This window comes from Punctularia strigosozonata (genome assembly GCF_000264995.1).
Source record: "Punctularia strigosozonata HHB-11173 SS5 unplaced genomic scaffold PUNSTscaffold_19, whole genome shotgun sequence".
Classification (NCBI taxonomy): Eukaryota; Fungi; Basidiomycota; class Agaricomycetes; order Corticiales; family Punctulariaceae; genus Punctularia; species Punctularia strigosozonata.
In genome coordinates this window covers 93,165-115,770 of record NW_006767451.1, presented here as the reverse complement: position 1 = coordinate 115,770, position 22,606 = coordinate 93,165, and the positions used below count along the sequence as shown (strand labels likewise).

The 22,606-nt window shown below is 54.5% G+C and overlaps 7 protein-coding genes across 7 annotated transcripts in view; 1 reads left to right on the top strand and 6 right to left on the bottom strand.

Moving 5' to 3' along the window:
• Window positions 1–2,305: 2,305 nt before the first annotated feature.
• PUNSTDRAFT_138836 (tannase and feruloyl esterase) lies at window positions 2,306–4,450 on the bottom strand (the record flags this gene model as incomplete). Its single annotated transcript, XM_007388514.1, has 14 exons — window positions 2,306–2,360; window positions 2,416–2,551; window positions 2,604–2,670; window positions 2,726–2,804; window positions 2,855–3,079; window positions 3,132–3,169; window positions 3,220–3,381; window positions 3,434–3,476; window positions 3,539–3,551; window positions 3,609–3,729; window positions 3,794–3,864; window positions 3,921–3,962; window positions 4,022–4,144; window positions 4,207–4,450. 14 exons carry the CDS (start codon window positions 4,448–4,450, stop codon window positions 2,306–2,308), a joined length of 1,419 nt encoding a protein of 472 aa, XP_007388576.1.
• Window positions 4,451–5,832: 1,382 nt separating this feature from the next.
• On the bottom strand, window positions 5,833–8,518 carry PUNSTDRAFT_47644 (tannase and feruloyl esterase; the record flags this gene model as incomplete). Its single annotated transcript, XM_007388513.1, has 16 exons — window positions 5,833–5,883; window positions 6,130–6,333; window positions 6,386–6,389; window positions 6,444–6,579; window positions 6,631–6,697; window positions 6,768–6,846; window positions 6,898–7,128; window positions 7,178–7,215; window positions 7,266–7,427; window positions 7,491–7,533; window positions 7,603–7,615; window positions 7,675–7,795; window positions 7,861–7,931; window positions 7,989–8,030; window positions 8,089–8,211; window positions 8,275–8,518. The coding sequence occupies 16 exons, from the start codon at window positions 8,516–8,518 to the stop codon at window positions 5,833–5,835; spliced, it is 1,629 nt and encodes a 542-aa protein (XP_007388575.1).
• Window positions 8,519–10,083: 1,565 nt separating this feature from the next.
• PUNSTDRAFT_108590 (amidase hydantoinase/carbamoylase) lies at window positions 10,084–12,337 on the top strand. The gene is made up of 9 exons (XM_007388512.1): window positions 10,084–10,386; window positions 10,456–10,655; window positions 10,723–10,834; window positions 10,892–11,097; window positions 11,189–11,400; window positions 11,471–11,778; window positions 11,832–11,930; window positions 11,979–12,061; window positions 12,118–12,337. The coding sequence occupies exons 1-8, from the start codon at window positions 10,175–10,177 to the stop codon at window positions 12,049–12,051; spliced, it is 1,422 nt and encodes a 473-aa protein (XP_007388574.1). The 5' UTR covers window positions 10,084–10,174; the 3' UTR covers window positions 12,052–12,061; window positions 12,118–12,337.
• Window positions 12,338–13,892: 1,555 nt separating this feature from the next.
• On the bottom strand, window positions 13,893–14,513 carry PUNSTDRAFT_17317 (WD40 repeat-like protein; the record flags this gene model as incomplete). The annotated part of the gene is made up of 1 exon (XM_007388511.1): window positions 13,893–14,513. A coding segment is annotated over one exon (621 nt), but the record flags the coding sequence as incomplete, so codon positions are not given.
• A 766-nt stretch (window positions 14,514–15,279) lies between these two features.
• Window positions 15,280–17,593, bottom strand: PUNSTDRAFT_138832 (uncharacterized protein; the record flags this gene model as incomplete). Its single annotated transcript, XM_007388510.1, has 8 exons — window positions 15,280–15,354; window positions 15,401–16,461; window positions 16,513–16,677; window positions 16,736–16,931; window positions 16,991–17,041; window positions 17,091–17,318; window positions 17,381–17,416; window positions 17,474–17,593. The coding sequence occupies 8 exons, from the start codon at window positions 17,591–17,593 to the stop codon at window positions 15,280–15,282; spliced, it is 1,932 nt and encodes a 643-aa protein (XP_007388572.1).
• Window positions 17,594–18,086: 493 nt separating this feature from the next.
• PUNSTDRAFT_55703 (cytochrome P450) lies at window positions 18,087–21,346 on the bottom strand. The gene is made up of 18 exons (XM_007388509.1): window positions 21,226–21,346; window positions 20,875–21,157; window positions 20,745–20,815; window positions 20,660–20,689; window positions 20,509–20,605; window positions 20,439–20,451; window positions 20,233–20,377; window positions 19,727–20,153; window positions 19,614–19,669; window positions 19,421–19,554; window positions 19,346–19,365; window positions 19,242–19,266; window positions 19,040–19,185; window positions 18,913–18,972; window positions 18,800–18,852; window positions 18,582–18,737; window positions 18,493–18,504; window positions 18,087–18,432 (listed from the first exon to the last, which is right to left on the bottom strand). Exons 2-18 carry the CDS (start codon window positions 20,909–20,911, stop codon window positions 18,400–18,402), a joined length of 1,515 nt encoding a protein of 504 aa, XP_007388571.1. The 5' UTR covers window positions 20,912–21,157; window positions 21,226–21,346; the 3' UTR covers window positions 18,087–18,399.
• A 351-nt stretch (window positions 21,347–21,697) lies between these two features.
• Window positions 21,698–22,606, bottom strand: part of PUNSTDRAFT_55702 (uncharacterized protein) — a 1,926-nt gene continuing 1,017 nt past the window's right edge. The window contains exons 3-5 of the mRNA XM_007388508.1: window positions 22,280–22,548; window positions 22,084–22,193; window positions 21,698–22,021 (exon numbers count right to left, since the gene is read on the bottom strand). Of these exons, the coding sequence (XP_007388570.1) occupies window positions 21,985–22,021; window positions 22,084–22,193; window positions 22,280–22,548 (416 nt within the window). The 3' untranslated portion in view covers window positions 21,698–21,984. The remainder of the gene's footprint in view (window positions 22,022–22,083; window positions 22,194–22,279; window positions 22,549–22,606) is intronic.

Sequence of the window (22,606 nt, the reverse complement as noted above, 5' to 3'; positions counted from 1 at the left end):
ATTCGTTTCGATGCTGCTGACCTTCTGGAACCCTAGAAAACAGGTGAAACCTAGGCGAGACTCTCGCATGATCGCAAAGCAGCATTGCGCAGAGTCTGGTAGAGATATCACTCCTAAGACACGTACGGACGCACTCACGATATGACCGCAGGCTTAGTGGCAACGCCGACCAGCGGGGGTGCTCATGACGTTGCTATCTGATGGCTGAGCAATATCATCCACAGCATCAGTATTTTCCAGAGGCGCAATATGGAACCGTCGCATGTGCAAGCCCATGCGGTCGTCCCATGCTGGTGTACGTCCTCTACGGACGTCCGGGCACTCAGTTGCTGAGTCCGACACCACGCAGAGGATATACCCTTGAATCTTGTACCATCAACAGCCAGCTATGCCCTGTGATCATGCTGAGACCGCGCTTCGGCAATCTAATCTATGATAAACGCGCCACCCTTTCTCAAGTACCCCGCATCGCGCGCCAGAGACCGTCGGTCACTCCCAAGCACCGACATCTTCCGCGCTTCCTATTCGCTCTTCTCCCCCACGCTCTTCGCCTTCTGGGCCGATACGATCTCGCCTCTCTCTCGTTGGCTTGGTTGATAACGCGGCGCGTAGATCCGGCAGATACACAGGCAAGGCCGCTCGTTCCAACTTTGTCTCTCTTTCCCCCGGTAGTCATAAAACTTCACAGGGAAAGTCTATGCTGACTTAACATCGCGGTTGATAGGTGCGAGTGACTTCGGCCCTGGAGGTCGGGAGGCACGGAGATGTGCGATGACGTCGTTCGGATCGCGGGCCAGCATAGGTGAGACGTGAGTCCTTCGCCATTGAGTACAATCCACGGACACCTGATTTTCGGGGACTTCATACCGGCTACAGCGATTACGATGGGGGTCCAACGCGGCGCCCATGCGGTGCAACGCGGGGGACCCGAAGATCTGACCAGAAAACTGATCGTGCATTTCTTCTTATTTTCTTTTGGCTTTCCATCTTGTGCCGTGCGGAGGGATCGCGTTTCAAGTTCGTGTTCGTGTGCTCCCTCACTTCCGCGGTCCATCGACTACGCTAATCTTCCTGCTTTTCTCGCAGAAAATGGACCCCTATAGAGCCTGAACCGTGTTGCACCCATGATCGGCGCGCCAATTTAGCGCAACAGGCGAGATGGGAATGGGGAAGCTTTTCCAGAGGTCGGCGCATATCAAGCGCCGACGCTGATCTGTTCCGCCAGTTCCCGATCGATCTTCCTCTACTTGCGACGCTGAAAAGCCTACGGCAGGATCTCAATGGCTTCGTACCTGTCGAAGTTTCGCGTGCAAGATAAGATGCGCGGTCATCGCCTGACTTTGGAGCGCTCCAGGACGTACGGGTGCTGCGATTGAGGCGCGGTCTCCCAGATGCGGTTTCAGGAAACGAGGCTGCTCCTTTGCGCAATGTACCCGGGAGGCATATTGTCTAACCGCACGCACTCTCAGCATTCGCCGCCAAATGGCGGCCTTGATTCATGCCGCCCAGATACCGCAACGACGTACGATCGAAGATCAGACAAATTAGTCGACGTCGCTTATACATCGTCATCGAGCTCCCCTCAACTGCGCCGGACGTGCGATGCAAAAATTAACGCGTTCCGTATAAAAGGCCGCCTGGGGATCTACGTCTTGGTCAGTCTCGTCTAGTCTTCTCTGACCCCTCAACCCGGAACTGATCAGACGCTTGGGCTCGCTGTAGCTTTGAGGAAGGGAGCTGATCGTGGCCGCGATGGGCTCCCTTACTCGCAGCTAACGTGGTGCTGTCGATTGTGGCTCGCAGTGCGTACCCCACTTCGTATCCTGATGCAATTCACGAGAACACCATCATGGAGAGGCAGCGACAGCTCGCCAACGTTGGGCTCCGTCCTCGAAGTGAGTTCGGACTGGCCTGGTTCCATGGGCAATGCTTTGCAATCACAAACAGGATACAGCGAGAGTACTGCTCTCAATGTCATACACAACTGAAACTAGTCGACGCGTTTACATCTCCGCCATTATACTGGATGGTTAATGGATACTGTCGTCGCACAAAAATTTCAAACTTGGTTCGAAGATCCGATTCCAGTAATTGCTTACCTTGCACAACGGTCGAGTGAACCCTATACCGTTACTGTGATCATTGTCGACGTACCAAGCCGCCGTCAATCGTACGGGTGCCATTCCGTTCTCTACCCATGCAACAAGCGCCTGTAGGATGTTGTGCGATGGGTCGTTATCCAGTGGAGGCTGACCAGATGACGTTTGCATGACGCCACCAAAAGCGTTGGCCCCGAAACCTTCCTTTACGTGATGTTAGCCAGCCGAAGGCGTTTATCAAGAGGAATCGAAGGTACCTTGCTAGAATCACAAACATATGAGCACATCACCGGACTAATACCGAACAACCACTGACCAGTGTTTCATCCCAGGAACGGGAAACAGCCGATAGACATTGTCAATGTCTCCCAGCGCGTTAGCCTGCATGAATGACTTGACGGAGTTGTAGTATAGCTTCGAGTTGCCGGGCGATATCAATTGATCGGCCAAGCCTGATAATGGTAAAGCTCGGCACGGAGACATACGGAAATGAGCTCCACGTACCAACGTAGTGTATGAGTTTGCCGTTATGAGGAGCGTTAGTGAAGGCGGAGATATTGGGATCTATGGCCTTTCAATTGAAATGCATTAGGACCAGGGGCCAGGAAAGAAATGATATCACGCACATTTGCATGACCTACGTCAAGCCTATCACCTAGCTGGATGGCAGCTAGATTGAGCTGCGAGACATGCCACGATGAATCACTGTAAACACAATGAATTGTGTCCTGTAGTCGTCACGAGATTAAACACACTTCATGACAAAATAACGCTCATAATAGAGGGCCAAGTCCGAGACATGGTCGCCTACGAGGGCATTCGGATAATCAAGCTCTCCACCGAGATACAGTCCGTTGAAGATGAACGTGTTATTCGCCTCGATGTAGTCAGAGTAGACTTGCATGAGCGCGTGGACTTGCGTGCTGGTCAGACAGTTGGTAGAGTTGGTGCTGTTGCAGGTGATAGGCGAAGGATCGAAGCTGTGACATGTTAGTGGGTGGTAATCGTTGGATCCGAAATCATCTCACGTACTTGCACCGCGTAGGGTCGTTCAGGATTCCATCCTCTACCTGGACGAAGGTGAACCTAGCTTTGGCAGTAGAAAAAGGTTGATACGTACACCGTCTAACCCGTCGCACTGCCTCAACACCTCGTTATGGATCAGATTCTGCCACGTCGCCGCTGGTATCCACCGCGTCGAGTTGACAGGCTGCACCAGGCTGTTGACGTGCAGACTCCAAGGCTGGACGTGAGTCATCCAGTTAGCGGGTGAGCCAATGACCTGTTCGCCATTATATGAGGTCGAGTATATAACGGACGTTGATTCCACTTACGACGCCGTCAAAGTCTCCCGGGAACATCTGGACTTCCTTTAGTCTGGTAAACAGCGCGTGAACTCACGTCATCGAGATGTCCTAGAGGACGGCAAGCAAACTTACCCCTGCCGACCACCTATTGAGGAAGATCAGAACAGATTTCGTTAGTTTGTATAACCCCGAATTCACGTACCTGTCGAACATCCAATATAGTAGCTCTTGTTTACCGCTTGCTGATAGTACGTTGTGACCACCATCTTTCCAACCACTACGGAAACGTGCATTGCCCTCCACGACCAATCAATGATGGCCTCCTGCGGATTTCTTCATCCATGATCCATCCACCAGGAGCCGGGTCTGACGAAAAAGGAGACATACATCGTTATGAAGAGGCCATGGAGTACCGCCTGACGTATCGTTATGCCCCGTGTCGGTCGAGACCCCCGCGACTACAAACAGGACGATTAGTCTTCTTTACAGAAGCTCGCCGATGAATTCTGCTCACAACCCTGGGCCACGGCTACGAAGCCTAAATCCTCGACGACGGCTCCATCGTTGGGTAAGTTGCGGAACGTACAAGTAGTGAAAGGAGAAGACAAAAAATACCTCCTCCACTGTGTCCTGAGTTCCCGATGGCCAAGAACCGCCCGTTCCAATTCAGCGGAAGCCACAGCTCTGCACCCGCAGTCTTGTTAGTGGCCGGGTTTGTGACGACCGTTAGTTGTACACCTATCGAGGAAGAGCAATCGAATGAACGAAGATAACTGCAGGAAATTACCACCAAGCCTTACGACAAAAAGCAGGCAGATTCGTCGAGTCAATCGACGAAGACGGGTTCACGATATTGACCCGGTCTCCAGCATGGAAGTACTGGCTAGGAGCAGTAGTACTGGCAACTCCTGGCTTTGTGTATCGGAACGCCCGGCAAGCATCGGCCGCGGTGTCGGACGCCCGGGGAGCAATATAGGTACCAACCGCCACTTGGACGTAGACGTGGAACAGGATGAGCAGTAAGCGCTGTGTCGCTCGGTGCATGGTGCTTATGAACAATAACGACGGGTGCGGTGAGCAAGAACACGCAACAACAGTTGCCTCTGTACAGTTCTGCAGGTAACCATTCTAAACTGAGCAGCACATATGAACATATCAAGAAGGTGCGAACCAGGTATAATGTTAGTGTGGATCCGAGCAATGCAAGCGCACTAGAGGGACGTATCTGAGCTGATCCCATCGTTCCACGCACCACACATATTTATGCTCGCGCGTATCCATGTGTACTCCATCTATTGAGTGCTGGGAGCACCATCTTCGGACATCGTGTTCAGGAATCCCGAAAAGAGAGGGTTCGGTCTTTCCTCCCAAAAAATTCCAAGACACAAGCGATGCAGATCGATCCCTCCCTGACTTCAAGACTCTTCGCCGACGCGCTTCTTGATATAGTTTGCCATTCATGGAAACTTACCGAGCGGGATTTCTGAAAGAACCAGCGACTACTCACTGGCGGTAATTAGCCAACATAAGGCATGCCCTCGCCAAGGCAGGGAAGCGACTGCGGGAGCCATCATTGTTTTCATCTTGGAAGCAGCGTCTCCTAGTGTTGCCAGCAACCAAGCTGCGTAATTTGTGAAACTTTGACGGGCGTAAATTGGGTCCATGAGCTTGCAGACTCGCAAATCGGTAGAGGATCTAGAAGAAACTAACCTCACTACTGAAGTCATCGGAGGGTTAAAACCAATATTGATCATGTTAGTCAGCACGCCTTGTTCGCTCTGTCCCGCCCTTTAATCATAACAGCGCGTTCATAATATTTGCATACCTTATGGTTTCCTGTTGCGAAGTGTATGTCAACGAATACCGAGCATGGCTTTAAGAATCGAAGCTCGTGCAAGACCAGGTTCCTGAGACCGGAAGCCTACGGCGTTGAACATACTTCGCTGTACGCTTCGTGACGCCCGCAATAGAGGGCAATTCAGGGCGAAGTGCAGTGAAACCCTTCAGCCACATACCGCATTTTTTGACGGCGCGGCGGACTGTGACAGCTGAGGGGATCTTTTACCACCTGCGGATACACTCTAGTTTGTGCGATTGCTCTATTATCGGCTTGAAAGTCGTCGTGATTGTAGGGTGCGAGGCCAACGGGGGCGAGGGCTGATCGAGGATGGTGATGTCTGCTGTGCAAAAGAGAGGGACTGCTTCTCTCCATCGATGAGGTTCGTGAAATCGTATTTTCAGCGTTCAGCGAACTCACGAAGTCAGGCCAACGGGAAATTTGTGCGCGCAAGCCAAGCACGTGGCGGCTACCAGTCGTTTGAAGTTCTGTTCAAAGACCCTCGTGTTCCATGTGTCTCGCGATATCAATCTATTTTCCCAGGAAGAACACAGCAACACCCATCCTATCCTGGCCCAAGTAGGAGAGTCTACGTCCCCATATCGGCAGCTGCATCCAGCTTCACATTCTGCTCGCTTAGCTGGATGATGCGAGACCGTATCTTCTTTCTTTGCAGTCATTCAGACTGGCGTCGTTGAGAAACATCATGATGCCATTCAATTATAGAGCGCGGGTGGCGTGGGGAGTCGAATCTACGTCATACGCAGCTAAAACTGGTCGATGCGTTGACATTCCCGCCGTTATACTGGATAGCGAGCGGATGCTGTCGCCGCACGACAGCTCAGTCTCGCTCCAACGGACTTGATCGCGAAGTAAAAATACTTACCTTACACAGTGGCCGAGTGAAACCAATTCCATTGTTGTGATCGTCGTCCACGTACCAAGCCGCTTCAAGTCGGACTGGCTCTGCGCCATTCTCTACCCACGCGACCAGCGCCTGAAGGATGTTATGTTTTGAGTCGTTTTCTAGTGGAGGTTGCCCAGACGATGCTTGCATGACTCCACCGAAGGCGTTGGCGCCAAATCCCTCCTAAGGAATGATGTCAGACGTTTATGACTAGGTCGCGCGGGGTCTAAGGTACCTTGCTGCCACGGAAAAGATGTAAGCACAAGTCCAGTCAAGGGCGGACAAGAGCTGACCAATGTTTCATGCCGGGAACAGGGAAAAGCCGATAGGCGTCGTCGATGTCGCCCAAATCGTTATCTTCCATGAACGACTTAACGGAATCGTAGTATAGCTTCGAGTTCCCCGGAGATATCAACTGATCAGCTAAGCCTGGAACGAACAAAATTAGCGCAAAAAAAAAAGGTAAGGAGTGCCTCGGACCGACGTAATGTATGATCTTGCCGTTATGGGGAGAGTTAGTGAAGGCGGATATATTGGCTTCTATAGCCTTTGGGTTGACGAGGTATCAAAATGATAGATTAGGGACGAAAGCAAGAAAGACGCGTTGTGTCACGCACGTTCGCTTGTCCTACGTCAAGTTTGTCGCCTAATTCTATAGCTGCCAGGTCAAGCTCTGAGACATGCCAATCTGAGTCGCTGAGATCTCGGTAAGCAATGTGATGGTACCCTCAGAGGGAGCGGACGTACTTCATGACGAAATACCGTTCGTAGTAAAGAGCTAACGTAGAGACATGATCGCCTACGAGAGCATTCGGATAGTCAAGTTCTCCACCGAGGTATAGCCCATTGAATATGAACGTGTTGTTTGCCTCTACGTAGTCAGAAAAGACTTGGGTGAACGCCGCGACTTGAGCGCTCGTCAGACAGTCGGAAGAGTCGGTGGCGTGGGTAGGGCAGGTGATAGGCGAAGGATCGAAGCTGTGGCATGTTAGTCATTATTCATTGAGCTCGAATCGAGCTTACGCACTTGCACTGCGTAGGGTCGTTCAGGATCCCGTCCTCTACCTGGAAGAAGGTTAACCTGGCTTTAGTAGCAGAAAAAGGTTAGGACGTACACCGTCTAACCCATCGCACTGCTTCAGCACCTCGTTATGGATCAGATTCTGCCAAGTATCCGCTGATATCCACCCGGACGAATTGACAGGTTGCACCAGGCCATTAACGTGTAGACTCCAAGGCTGGACGTGAGTCATCCAATTTGCGGGCGAGCCGACTACCTGTCGTCAGGCATGTAAGGTCCCGTATACAAGCAATGTCGAGTGTGATTGAAGGCTACTTACGACACCGTCGAAGTCTTCTGGAAACATCTGGACTTCCTTCAGTCTTAGATTACGATGTGTCAGCCTATCTGATCGATACGCGCGGTAGTATGGCGAGCATACTCATACTCACCCTTGCCGGCCACCTGTCGAGAGAGGTCAGAACGTCATTCGTTCGAGCTCATCTGGCTCCCATGATGCTTACCAGTCGAACAACCAATGTAATAACTCTTGTTCGCAGCTTGCTGGTAATACTGTTTAACCACCTCTTTCCCCACTTGGACGGAGACGTGCATTGCCCTCCATGACCAGTCAATGATGGCATCCTGCAAGTCCGGATTCCGGAGTCAGGATGCGACCCCAAACATACGCACAGTAAGGAGTAGCTTACGTCGTTATGCAGAGGCCAAGGAGTATCGCCTGACGTCCCATTATGCCCAGTGTCGGTCGAGACACCAGCAACTGCATACGAAGTAATTAGTTCTACGTCGGAGCGGCCCGCCGTCCAGGTGCGCTCACAACCCTGCGCCACGGCTACGAAACCTAGATCTTCAACGGTGACTACATCGATGTGTTAGTAGCGTACGTGAAATGGCTGGAGGGAAGGGTCGATCCGTACCTCCTCCACTGTGTCCTCCATTCCCAACAGCCAAGAAACGTCCGTTCCAATCTTCTGGAAGCCACACCTCCGCGTTCGCGGTCTTGTTGGTGGCTGGGTTCGTGACGACCTTGATCTGCACGCCTGCTCAACAGGAGGGCTGTTTAGTAACGGTGTTAGGTTAGCAAACGGCACGTTAAGACTGACGACAGAACGCGGGCAGATGCGTCGAGTTGATCGACGAGGACGGATTCTCAATGTGGACGCGGCCCCCAGCCTCGTAAAACTCGTTATCGGCCGTGGTTTCTGCGACTCCTGGGTCTATGTACTTGAATGCGGCGCAAGCGTCGGCGCCCGTGTCGGATGCCCGGGGAGCAATGTAGGCGCCACCGGCCACTTGGAGGTAGACGTGGATAAGCACGAACAGCAAACGGAGTGACCTTCGGTGCATTGTGTCGATGGTCGAGGGCGTATAGTGAGCAATGATGCGCGATAATGGTCGTCTATATCCAGTCCTGCCGTTGGCCATGTCCATACTAAGCGTTGTACACGATAAAAGTAAGAAGAGACGCACTAGGTCTATTGACGGATCAGAGTCGGGCGATGCACATGCACTGAAGACGGGACTCGAACGGGTGCCGTTGGGTGTTATCCCATCGTTCCACGGAGATTTAATACTCGCGCATATCCCTTGGCGAGTACCCTCTTTCTTAAGTATTGGGATAGCTCCCTCCGGGAGCCGCGCTGAAGGGATCGCAAAATACGGGGTTAGTTCGAACTTCGAAGGACCGAATGTCGTCGACGCCGAGGGTCAGAAAGCATCGACAACGGATTCCTCGATGCCTTCTCCCGAACTTCTGCGGCCAAGAGACACGGGCGAAAGCGAACCGAGCAAAACGTGAAGACAGAGCCGGCTTCCGAGGTGGAAACGATGCTCGCCTCCGCAGTCTATCTCCCATTTCGGTGAGAACGCGCTGATGGTTTGACCAAGGCAGCTTTCATCGGGCTGTTGCCAGCGAGGGTCTAAGATTGACCACAAAAATACGAGGGTGGGTTCGAACTGCAAACGGCGAACAACGTCGCCAACGTCGGCCGGGCCATGGGGGAGTCTTCCTCTATTCTTCTTCCGGATTTTGCGAGTAGTCGATGAGTACCGGCCACGGCGCAGAACGTGTAACTAGAGACAGCTGCCGAGATGAACGCGACAATTTTCCTACTTTGGCCGAGACACGTTCAAAGCTGACCAAGCCGGCGGTCGGTGTTCTATCCTGGAGAACCAGGTCGCTGAGCGACCGCAGGACACGGGGGGTTTGGGTCGAACTTCGAAAGGCCGGTGGCCGCCACATGCGATAGTGTCGTCGACGCCAAAACAAAGCATTGAGAAGTATCCCTCGATGTCTTCTTCTTGCCCTTTCGACCAATGAAAGAGCGGGAAGGCGAGCATGACGCGAAGGAGGATGCCGTTTCGGAGATGAGAGTGATGATTAGCTCCGCGGTCCATTTCCTACTTTGACGAGAACGCGCAGATGTTGGCCAAGCCGCCGGACGCAAGTATTCCTCGAGTGCTCTCAGGGAAGACGGTCGGTAACGATTATCATGAAACGTCGTCAAGGCTCGGTACGTGTTGCAGCAGAATGAAGTTGCAGCGAGAAGGCGCGTCGGCGAAGCGCCCTAAAAATCGGGGAGCATTGAGGTTTGCATTGCGGTGCGTCTTGGCCTCCCGGATCGCCCATATTTGTCGGATAATTTGCGATGAAAAAGTGATATGAGCACGAACTCGGCGCTGGGTTGCAGATGAGGGATGCAACAGACAATCCCGCACTGGAACGGAGTTTTCCGCGGAGCGTTCAATGCATCCCGTGATCGCCCCTTTGCTTGCCCCGAGCGTTGGGCGTTTTGAGTCGGGCCAGTTGCTCATTGTTCGTCAAAGAACAATGTGCATAATACAGGAGAGTCTGTATGTATGATCCTCGACATCACAATGCCAGGACGACTACAACAATCCCGACTCGGCGTCGCATTCGTCATCTGAGCTCAGCCTTTCTCATGGTATCTTGGACGCCCTTCTCTCAGCGCTGCATTTACGTGCTCCACCGAGCTCGCTATCATGCTACGATCTCGCTCGGCCGCACTCGCCTACTCGGGTGCTCGCGCGGCTCCTCGGTCATGGGCTTCCAGAGTAATTGTTCGGGGTGACCTCGGTCGGCGGGCTCGCTTCCTCTCTGCGGCAGCCGGGAACGCGGTGTCGGTCAACGCGGACAGGCTGAATCGCACGATACACGAGACGTGTCGGTGGGGAGAGGCCCATCGGTTTGGCCCGTGAGTACTCGACTGGTCCCTCTTCCTTTTCCGCCTGCAGTAGCACGACGATGCTGATCGAGGACGTAGGGATCCGACGGAGACGGGGATGTGCCGCCTCGCGCTGACCGACTCGGACGCGGAGGCGCGACGCTGGTTCGTGGACGAGATGAAGGCGCAAGGGTGTAAGGTGTCGGTCGACCAGATGGGCAACATCTTCGCTGTGAGAAAAGGGAGGAAGGAGGGCGCGCCGACCGCGATGGGCAGCCATCTGGACACGCAGCCGAGTGGTACGTCTCGTTTCTCACCTCTAGACTCGGTATATCGGACGGAGGACTTACCAGAGGGCATATCCAGGCGGCAGGTACGACGGCATCCTCGGCATTATATCTGGCGTTGAAGCCGTCCGCACCCTTAACGAACATAACATCGAGACTGAATACCCCGTGGCCGTCGTGAACTGGACCAAGTACGTCTCGCTCCGCGACTTCTTCCACTCCTTTCCTGACACCCATATCTATCTAAGCGAGGAAGGCGCACGCTTCCCGCAGTCTGTCGTTTCGTCCTCCGTTTACGCCGGCTCGACCCCCCTCGCGGACGCGTGGGCGCTGGCCGACATCGCGGACGCTTCAAAGACGATGAAATCCGAGCTCGAGCGAATTGGGTTCCTGGGTTCCGTTCCCTGCTCGTTCGACGCGAACCCCATCGCGGCCCACTTCGAGCTCCACATCGGTGAGCACCCCGATCACACCGTCCCCTCCTCCCCCCACCACGTCGTTCTTGCCTACCTTGAACTAACTCACCCGTCCGTCTGTGTTTGCAGAACAGGGCCCGATCCTCGAAAAGGCCAAGGCCAAAGTCGGCGTCGTGACAGGCGGGCAAGGTTACAGGTGGTACGACGTCCAAGTCTCGGGCCGCGCCGCGCACTCGGGCTCGACGCCGTTCTACTCCCGGAGCGACGCGCTGCTCTGCGCCGCGCGGATCATCGCCAAGAGCAACGAGATCGCGAAAGAGCACCGCGCGCTGGCGACCACCGTAAGTCCCCCCTCCCTCCGTCCTCGATCCTTCCTTCTCGAAAAGTTGATAACCAGCGACGTCGGCGCAGGGTATACTCACCCTCGAGCCGGGCTCGACGAACGTGATTCCCTCGTCCGTTCGGTTCACGCTCGACGTGCGCCATCCGGACATCAAACCTGACACGCTCGACGCCGTAGAGCGCGACCTGATCGACGCCACGTTCGAGATCGCGCTGAAAGAGAGCGAGCTCGGGTGCGACGTGAACTGGAAGCGGACGAGCGTCGCGAACGCGGTGCAGTTCCCGCCGGCGGGCGTGGAGTGCGTGAAGGAGGCGGGCGTCGCCGTGGTGGGCGAGAAGAAGGTCTTAGAGATCGTGAGCGGCGCGGGACATGATAGGTAAACTTTTCTTGGTTCGTCGTCACTGTGCTGATGTCGAATGTGTCGTGCAGCTGTGCGGTTTCCTATCGATGCCCGACCTCAATGGTCTTCGTACCGAGCAAGGACGGGCTGTCGCATAACCCGCGCGAATACACAAGCCCAGAAGACTGGTAAGCGCTCTCTCGCAGGTACAGCACCCGACTGACAATCTTCCGTAGCGCAATCGGCGCACAGGTTCTCTTGAACGCGGTATTAGCGTATGATAGGAGACGTGCCGCGGGCTTGGTTTGAGAGCATCCATGTATGCAATTCATCTCACATCTCTGTCGTTCAGGATGGGCTTGACGCAAGTTCCAGCATGAAGGCGATAGATGGCAAGCCATTTGGCGAAACGCATGTCACATATCATTGCCATATATCTCCACAACTACAAAAGATGCGTCTGCAGCTCTGCTCATTCTTCCCTTGGTTCAGTGCGTGTTTCTTCTGCGTGGAGTCGTTTCAGAATCAGATGGACAGGGATGGATGATGAAACCTACCAAACTTATTGCGTACGCTTGGCCTGTAACATTCCGCCCAATGCTCGCCGTGTGCCATCTTGCTAAGATCCAGCGTCACAGGAGGAGGACGATGAGCCTGTGGGTCGCGCTCGGGACCGATCCCCGGGTACAAAGCGCATGAAGTAAGAAAGAGGGGCCAGAGTTGAGCTCGGTGCTGGACGGGCACCCACAGCAGCGCCTCGCCGCTTGGGCCGCGGATCCAGCCATCGTCCTCCAGCTGCACTGGTCGACACAAGGCGGTGTCTGTTTCTGTGGCCCCGCGGATACGTGAAGGGAGGAGGCGCTCTGCGCCGTTGAGCGCGTGCTCTCGTAAAGGCGACAGGCAGATCACGGGGACGCGGTCATCAGACTCGTACCGCTCAGCGGACGGATGATTCGCAAAGAGAACAATGCTGCGAACGTCCCAAACCCGGATGCGGAGGTCGATGGCGGCGGTGATGATTTGAGTTCCATCGGGGGAGAATTTCGCATCCAGAATGCTGGAATCATATCGATGCGTCATGTATCGGCCGCGAATCGGCGCACCGGTATGTGCATCCCACAAGCACATACCGGAGGTATCGGTCAGTGGCTCGTATGTAAATACTTCCGTGGCTAGCAGCGTGTTGTCGGGGGAAAACATCATTTTTGTGAATCTTGATATCAGGTTGTTGTTATCTCCGACCCAGGGGTCACCCACTAGTTCACCAGATCGAGGGTCTCGGTGGTATATGGCGGAACCTGGGTATATGGCGGAACCTGGGCATTTGGTCGGAACCAGGATGCGCATTCCGTCAGGAGAGAAAACGAAAGACGAGCGCTGGATGTTTCGTAACGTAGTCAGGATCATTAGCTTCGGATCGCACTGAAAGAGCCTGAAACTGTTGTTTCTGAAGCTGATTGCGATGCGCGTACCGTCGGGAGAAAACGACATGCAGGAGACATATGTTCCCTCAACGCTGTCTAGGAGTGTGTTTGAGACCTCCGCACCGGAGCGAGTGTCCCATAAATAGAGCCTGTTCGGTGATATAACGGCGAGGCGTTCTCCATCAGGTGAGAAAACTGCTGCAGAGAAGATCTCTTTACGTTGGAACGAGCCCGTAAGAAGTGGTACGTCGGTTGAGCCTCCTTTTCGCAAATCTTTGACTCTCAGGCCTGGTGCGGAACGAAGCGCAAAGAGCACGCCATTTGCAGAGAATGCAAGCAGGTTATCGCTAGTGATGCCATGCAGAGATGGCGAAGTAATCTCTTCAAGCGTTCGGGCATCCCACATTCGCACCATAGAGCCAGGGGTATCCTCCCAGGATACCAAACGTGAGCCGTCAGCACTCATGAATACCCATGGCCTCGACGGATAGCGTTTAGGTGTTACATCTGGGGTGGTATTGCATACCCGTTCGGTTGGACGGGTTTGTCGAAGACGTTCTCGTGTATGATTGGGAAGTGATAACTCGTGTGCTTCGTATGAATCAGATTATAGATAATGATGGAGAATTAGATATAGTACTCACCAGAGGTAGACGTGGATTGTGAGGGTCTTATGTGGTGCTTATTGTCGGGTGTCCTGCCAGAATAATGATTGGTGCCAGATATTCCTTGGTGTATGTCCCATATTCGCACGGTGCAATCATTAGATCCAAAAGCAATGCGTCTTCCATCAGATGAGAAAGCGAGGCAGCGCACGGTGCTTGATAGTCCTCGAAAGGGTTGACATACGGGTTTGCCGGTTCGAGCATTCCACACTTGAATGGCAGCACCAGTTCCGACAGTAGCAGATGCAATGAGAGCTCCGTCCCGTGATACGGCAATACTCTGGAGTCCCCAGGGCGAGCCGGAATCTATCTCCTTCACTATTTCTGCGGTAGAGACGTCATATTGTCGGATCATCCCGTCCGAACATCCCACATAAATGTATGCCCCGTCTGCGGAGAGAGTGAATGTCAAATCGCGAAAGCCAGATTCAGCGGGTATAAGAGAAAACAGCCTAATGGCGCTGTTATCTCCGCTGTTCCATAGCCAAAAGGTGTTGCGAGATATCGCGATGATGCCTGTGTTGTCAGAGGTAGATACCGCGATGATGGAAGTGGGAATGAGCTCTAGATCTGAGCTCATCGGATCTCCTATCATCGCGCCGGAGCTTGCATCCACGATTCGGATATTGAGGTCTGCAGATGCACATACTATCTTCCCGCCATCTGGTGAGAACGCAACGCTTGCAGTCGGAGGGAGAGCCGCAATATTGCCGTCGCTGGGCCATTTGCACTCGCCTGTGTCACAATTCAAGAGCGCAATCCCTGGTTCAGACCAGAGTCCGGCCACAAGACCGGCATCATCGGGTGAGAATGCGACTGATGTGACGCGGTGCCCCACGTCAAATACGCAAGTGTGGGATGGCCAGTCACCGTCCAAGGCGCTCGTGATACGGGGAGTTCCAGGATAGTCGAATCGTGGAAAGTGTGAGTTCATCGGACAAAACGCGAGAGCCGAGAGGTATACGTGCGGCGCGTACCGACGGATGGGGACCCCGAACTCACGTGCAAAGCGCACGAGGTCATGTAGAACTGACTGGAGCTCCGAGAGAAGTCTGTCCTGAAGGCTATCCTAGAACCTGGGGGTAAGTACAGTCGTCTGAGCGTCATGTTGCGAGGATGCATTCGAACCTTGCTCACGACCTGATCAAAGGATTGAACGGAGAAGATGGAATCGACAGAGTTCAGTAGACTCAGGGCCTCAATCCAGAAAAGAGATTTTTGACGCATCACGGAAGTGGCCAGGGTCAGTAGTTCTGATCGCAAATCCGATTGTTTGAGATGGTACGCCCAGTACTTGCACGCATACGCCAGCGAAGAGGGGATCCTTGTGCAATCTTGATCTGCGTTCGGCCAATACGACGAGGCCAGGTTCCCTATGTTGAAGCGGAGCTCGCAATTCATGCAGAGTAAGGTAGAATGGGCATATTCAGTGTCGGCACCTGGGGCATCTATGGAGAAAGCCCCGCTACGAGAGTGATCAAGAAGGAAGTCGCGAAAGGATGTGTGGAGCGGTCGAATGGGATCTTCAGCGCCATGAACACCACTCAAGAGCGATCCCATATGGCGTACAATCAATTCTATATCGAGTCGAGAACCGAGGAGATCATCGAGTTGTTCGACTGACAGAGGCTCCCTTGCCCCGAGGATGCTGCCCAACACCCGTCGATATCGTGCCATGACCGGCTTCTTGGTTACATCAAATAGGGAGCAGAGAATTTGTGTGTATAGTTTGTCAAGAGTCGAACTCTTCGATGAAGTCAGTTCCAATCCTGTGAAGAGGGTTTCCAAACGCTCCTCTGCTGTCATTCCGGCGGAGGACGCATCTGTCAGAGCAATACATATGGTTTGCGCCCACTGAAAGAGGCCCTCCGACGCCTGGGAGAGCTGACGACAAGTATCCTCATAATCGCCGAGCCCGGCCTCCAAAGAACGAAGGCTCGAACGGATATAAGACTTGATGTCGGTGAGGGTTGAGTGAAGGGGAACGGAGTCCATGCGTTTGCATCGAACGTGGTGGCCGTTGCAAAGGTAGCTCTCGATATCCGATTCCGGCCGAGCGGTGACAACAATGCGAAAATTGGAAGGAAGAGCGCCGATCGCGTTGCCTAGGACGGAAAGGAGTTCTCTGCGAACCTCAGATCCTACGGGCCCACTCTCGTCGAGAGCATCGATGACGATAACGATCGGGCCGGTGAGGTCGATCCGCTTTGCTGGACTCTCGATGAATCTCCGGAACTGAATCTCTATGTCTGACGTCGAGAGATCAGAACGCTTCTCTGAGATTGCGTTGAGGAGCGTCGTCTTCAACAAGGGATCGACGTCTGCTAAGTCTCGAGCGATGGTGGGGAACAACAAGGCTGGACCACGCTCCGGGAAGGAGCGATCAAAACAGAACGAGGAGCCGAGACGTCCCATGTCGTCGAAAAGCCGTGCGATGGAGTGCGCAATGGCGGACTTGCCGGTGCCTGCCTGGCCGACGAGGAGATAGATACGCTCGTCCGTGGAGTCGTCGTTGATCCACGTCGATATTTCGTCCAAGATCTCCACTCGGGTGCCAGGGTAACACTGTTTCTTTCTCTTGTACCCCGCGTCATCGGCGTAGGGAAGGCTGTTTAGAAGTGCCTGTGATGCTGCAGAGCCGTTTGAGAGTGAAGTGGGATTGGTAAAGGTGAATGGCATACCGATATCTTCAGTAATGATGACGCTCCTCAAGACGCGGTGGACCGCAATCTCTGACCGCACCACAGAGTGCATCGTGATCTGATCGCGGAGCGCGATGAACGTGCTGGTGTACTCTGCAATCTTCTGATCAATATCTAGCAGCCTGTTCTTGACTGTACGGGTCCCTGTGGAGTAGATAGATGAGCGGAGGGAAATACACACATTGCCGAGTAAGGAACGCACAGAAGCGCGGGATCTTCGTGTAATCTCGAATGAAGTAGGCGCAGTCGACCGTTTGCTTCGATAGCAGCGACAGCTGTCGATCTGCCGATGGCAAAGTGCACAGCTGTCGAGCTTCAACGACGAAGCTATAGGTGTCATGTACAGCTTCGAACAACTTGTTCATCGCCTTGTCCTGTTCCGACTGCGTGATGATGGCCTAGAGCGGAGAGCACTTCATCAATGCAAGCTCGCGATATATCAAGCAGCAGATCGTACATTCGGAATTGCGGAAAGAACAATCCAGGCCATTTTCGCGTAAGGATGAACCTGTACAATGCATCAAATATCTCGAGGATCGGACATACTGAACACGCACATCCACGACATCGTCTACGATCTCGACAAAAGTCTTGAGTCGATGCAACAGGGAGTCCCATGTCCTGATAGGCGTGGTGACAAAGCCCTCTGGATAACTCTGCTGGAGGTCCTTCATGACATCTTCGAGGTCCGAAACAGATGAAGTGCACCCATGAGGAAGTACAGCCGCAAGTCCATCGTCAGGCGCACTTTCCAGGGCGACTGTACTTAATTCAGATGTGCCTACCTGAATCACGACGGCTTAAATCAGAGGTCGAAGTGATTGTGAGAGAGCCAGCTCATACGCACTGGCTGAGAGCTAACGTAGAGCAATGGGCTTGAAAGCTGACGTTGCCTACGTGAGCAATCGAATCCGAGGTTTGCTGGCGCTGCTCGACGCACCTGATCCGGACCTCGACCTCGTTTGATATCGAAGAGCTGGTCTGCAGGGTCATTGTTATAATCTACCGCCCTCGATTTCTTCGCTAATGCAACCTTGCATCTTTGCAAGATCCGGCGCATCGCACACTACTGGAGATTTGGGTATCGGTAGATCCGAACCCGTTGAACCTGCCACGACCGGGATTTTCCTCAAAAATCAGAGATTTTGAGAGCGTCAGAGACGTGGGGGAGCAATGCTATGGTCGATTCGGGTGTTCGTCCGCTTCGTTGCACATATGTAGCATCTCGGCAGCGTGCCCAAATGCTATTCCTGTCGGGGACTTACACGAGATGGGAGAGAGATAAGGTAGGGCTCATTCATATATAGCCACTATCACGCGCTCAGACCAGTCACGCTATGGAGACTTTTGGCGGGGGAACGGAGATGGAGCGTTACATTGGCTCACTACTCGTTTGTCCGACTACTTTTCCCAAAAATTTTCTATACAAAAGATAGATGCAGACTGTGCGCAGATATTGTATAGAAAATTTTCTTAATGTGCTTCTCTCACGCCTCGCTGTAAGGGTTCGAGGTGGTTAGATGTCCCTGATTTGGTCACGCTCGGGGCATCGACTGAATTGAGTATCACATATTCACGTGAGTGTCACTGCAATGTCACTAGTAGCTATGTATGAATGAGCCCTACCTTAGCACCATAGCAGATCAGTTTCATATCCCAGCTCTGCTACGATCGACCGCAGTGCCTCAACATACAATACGCCAAATCAAACTATCCGGATATTCTGGGGCCTGAGAGATACGCGCACGAATGATGTCGACGATCGTACACGCTCTGTCTGTGGCGTACCACTCGTGTTTTTGACCTGCTTGCTCCTGCTTACCCTGATGGACCGATATATTAGCCACTGAGGCAGACGGGAACGCCTCAGGCTTCGCCCAGTTTCACCCAGAGTCCACCCTGAAGATATTCGTCAGAAAGAGATATAAATCCGATCCAGCTATATATATAAAAACTCACATCCACATATGACTGAGACCGCGATAAACGCGGAAGCGAAGACCGTCAATATGCCGCGTCGTAACAAGCGGTTCGCGGACGGCACGCACCGTCAGATGGCTCTTGATCCAAACCTTCTCGTTCCTCTTCATGTCGTCGAACACGGGAGGAATCTTCCCGGGCGGGACGGCGGCCATGTCGAGCTCGACCGAGGAGAAGGTCTGCAGGAGGCGGACGAGCATGAACGACGCCTCGTTGTACGCGAACTGCAACACGATGAGCGTCGATCGCTCGGAATTCTCGTGTGGTGAAGAGGGAGAGGGCGTACCTGCTGCCCGAGGCAGATCCGCGGCCCGGCGTTGAAAGGGAGGAACATGAACGCTGCGAAGTTCGCCAGCTCAGGACGAGCAACAACTCTGAGGACAGGGACGAATGGCTCACGGTTCCTGCTCAATCGATGCACGCGCTCGTCGAGGAACCGATCGGGGTCGAACACGTGCGCTGTTTCAGTCGCGCGTCAGCCCGATGTACTGTATACGAGAGACATCGCGGCGTGCTACGTGCTCACCGTCCGGGCCCCAGAGGTATTCGAGCCGGTGAAGGTGCCACACGCTGTATGGCGTCGTGGTGCCGGCGGGGACGTAATACGGCCGTCCATCGGCACGTTTGGACGGCCAAAGGACGTCGGTCTTGCACTTCCGGAGGTTGAGCGGCCTGAGGAAGAAAAAGATCAGGTTCAACGAAGCCGGCGCAAGCTACACGATGCTCACACGGGAGGGAAGAGGCGGAGGGTTTCTGGAGGAAGCACATGCGAATATAAATGTTAGACAGGTGAAAAGCAAATTCGTAGGGCGCGCGGGGGGGATCGACTTGCCGTTCAGGACTGCGCGCATACTGTACGTCATCGAGATCAGAAAGCGGACGAACACGAGCATCGTGGGCGACGCACTACTTCATGTTCCGGATGTCATCGTACGTCGGCCGGCGATCCCCCACAGTGCGGACGACTTCCTCTCGGAGACGCTTCAGAACGTCCGGGTGTTCGCTGAACATGTACGACGCGAACGTGAGAAGGGTCGCCGTCTATTTTCCGGCGGAGCAATCAGCCCCTGCGCACGCTGAAGAAGACATCGGCCACTTGCCGTATCGCGTCCTGCCACCATTATGTTGATCATCTCGTCCTTCAGAATGACAGGATCTGCGACTTCGCCGTCAACGGGGGGCTCCGACTTCAGTCAAGGGAAGAGCGTCGCACCATCCGTCACTTTGACCAGGTACTCCAGCAGCGTCTCGCCCTCCGCGACCTCCAACGCCCCGGAATTCTTCGTGTCCGCCTTCTCCGCGCCCGCGCCGATCTCCGCCCTGCGCGCCTTCTCCCTCGCCAGCGCACGGGCAAGGATGGGGTCGATCACGCCCTCGATGACGCGCATGTGCTTCCGCGTCTTGTCTTCCCAGAACTCGCGAAGGGGCCACCACGTCCCGAGCGGGTTGCGCTCGAACATGATGGACTGCGCGGCGGAGAAGGCCGTGCTAAAGTCTGACGCGGAGGAGAACGAGGTGCGGGAGGAGGAAGAGGCGTAAGGAGTAGGGGACGCGCTGTGCGGATAGGGAAGGGACTCGGAGAGCGAGCGCACGTCGTACCCGAAGAGGAACTCGGTCGCGCTGTCCAGTGTGAATCGCGACTACAGGGGCATGAGGGTGGGGGTGGGGGTGTTAGCGCGAGATCGGTATGGAAGGGTGCAGTGGGAAGGGAGCACGTACGAAGAGGTCTTGAAGGTCTACCGCGTACCCTTCGCGCGCGCGCGACTTGAGGAGCCGTATGGCGTCTTGCGCGTGCCGGTCGAATACGTCGAAGTCCGATATGCGGGCGCGGACGAAGAAGGGACGCGTCATGGAGCGGTGGAATCTGGTTGATGTGATCGTAAGTCAGGGCGAGTATTCGGCAGGAAGATTGGGGGTGTACTCACTTCCAGAGTTCGTCTGCGAGCGACGATCAATGCCACGCTTGACGGACACGAAGATCGTTTGTAAGCTCACCGTCTGCGCTGAAGACTCCGGTGCCGAGCACGGTGGACACTACGGACCGGAAGACGCTGCCTTTCTCATGCTTGTCAAATTCAGTCGCCAGGATGCACTGACGCAAATCACAGTCAGCCGCTGCTATCGACAACCACGACTATGAGCGCACCTTGATGTGTTCCGGCTCGCACGTCCAGTACTGCGCGTTCAGCCAGTCTCAGTCGGGTAAGGCGGAAAGACGGCCGAAGGCTTACCCTGTTCTCCCACAGCAGCCGCAGATTGAAGATGTTCCCGTATTTCTCCTGCCATATGCAGAGCGGGCGCGCTACATACATGCCCTGATTGAGAGAGCTCGTCCGCCGTAGTCGACAGGCTATCACCCACCTAACACGCCCTTCCTCTGGTTCCGGAACACGAACATGAGCGCGTCGAGCCCTCCCGGCCACCGATGCGCCAGTCTGGGCGGGAGCACCGCGCCGAGTCTTGCCGCCTCGCGCCCGATGGCGTATTCCCTCCAGACGTTCGAGAGCGCGGCGTAGAGGGGCACGACGATCGGGAGCGAGAGCGGGACGTGCCACCACGTGAACGTGTTATCGAGGAGGACGCTCGCGCTCTTCGCGGCGGCGCATACAGCGACGAGGCGGAGGACGTATGGAATGAGGAATCGCTGGCCCGGGGTGAGCTCCATGATGGATGAGGAGGGTTACGGCGTGAAGGCCTGTGCGTCGTGCTCACATTTGTGTCCTACCCCGGCTGGTCCCTGGTGACTTTCGGACGATATCATGAGCGATCACCGTCGACCGGGAGGGTTGCCGCTTGGAAGCAGTGAGTTTTTCCCCGGCAACGATCTTCTCGCGCGCCGGGATTTTGGCCCACAACAGTTTATTCGTGATGGAGAGAGCATTTATAACGAGGCATTCCGTTTGTTGCTTTTCGTTCGGTTGATGCACGCAAACAAACCCGAACAGCAGCATGAGCAAAAGTCTCGCTCGGACTTCGAGCTTCAAGTGGCTCTCGGAACATGTCGTGGCTGTGTCCTAGCTTGCTTCTGCGGTTGTCCTCCTGCGTCTTTGCAATGCTCCCTACGGCTCTCGAGATACCCATCATGGCCAGAGGTACGAAGCATCTCATACGTACCAGATGCGCAACTCCTTCTGTGCAGCATTGCATGTATACAGAAGCGCCGAGCGCAATAATGAGATTAGATATGAATATGCATTACGATAGCGATTATGTATGGAACGAACACGCGCCCCAAGGTCGCGTATTCTTTCGTCCTTGCACCGTGGCTCCCGTGTCAAAAGGCAGAGGCAGAGAACATCCGAAAACGACCGAGGTTTCGGCCCACGTAAAGTGGTGCGCGCGGGGGATGGAGTATATATGCACGAGCGCACGAGCGAATTCGCTAAGGGGGGGACGGGACGTAAGTCCGTCATCACCCGCGCAGAACCAAAGCATAATAATGCGCGAGACGCCTCTCGATGGTCTGGTCCTTCATACGCTGGTTTTCATCGGCATCCTGCTCTTCTCCCTATTCGATGACCGGTCTATGAGCGAAACGGTGAACGAGAGATGTAGAAAGCAGCCACTCACGGCGTGCCGTTATCGATGTTGTTCCCGATCAGCTCCTCGAACCGCCTCCTGAGGTCGTCGATGACATCGTCATAATGGTCCCTTATATGCTCCCCATGATCGTCCACCCTCTGCGCACACGAAAAAAAAACATCGATCAGCCTTTCTCCCCTCCCCCGTCTCGAAAAAAAACGAAAAAAAAGAGCGGGGGACATACGCTGAGGATATAGCCCTTGTCCAACATGAGCGCCTGCACCTCCCTCACGAAATGGTCGAGATCGCGCACGCGCTGCTTGGACGTCTCGGGCTCGCCCGAGCCCCGCACGCGCGCGAGGTAGGTCGCGACGCACGTCGACGCGCCGCCGAAGACGGACACGACGACGGACGTCGTCCGGCCCGTCGTCGCCGCCGCGAGCCCGGTCGTGAGCGCGCCGAGCACGACCTGCGAGCCGATCGCGACGTTGAGCGCCATGCCCGTGAGGCGGGCTATCAATCGAACATCCGTTCAGTCGTGCATATATAGTAGAGAGGGAAGGGCGGGGGG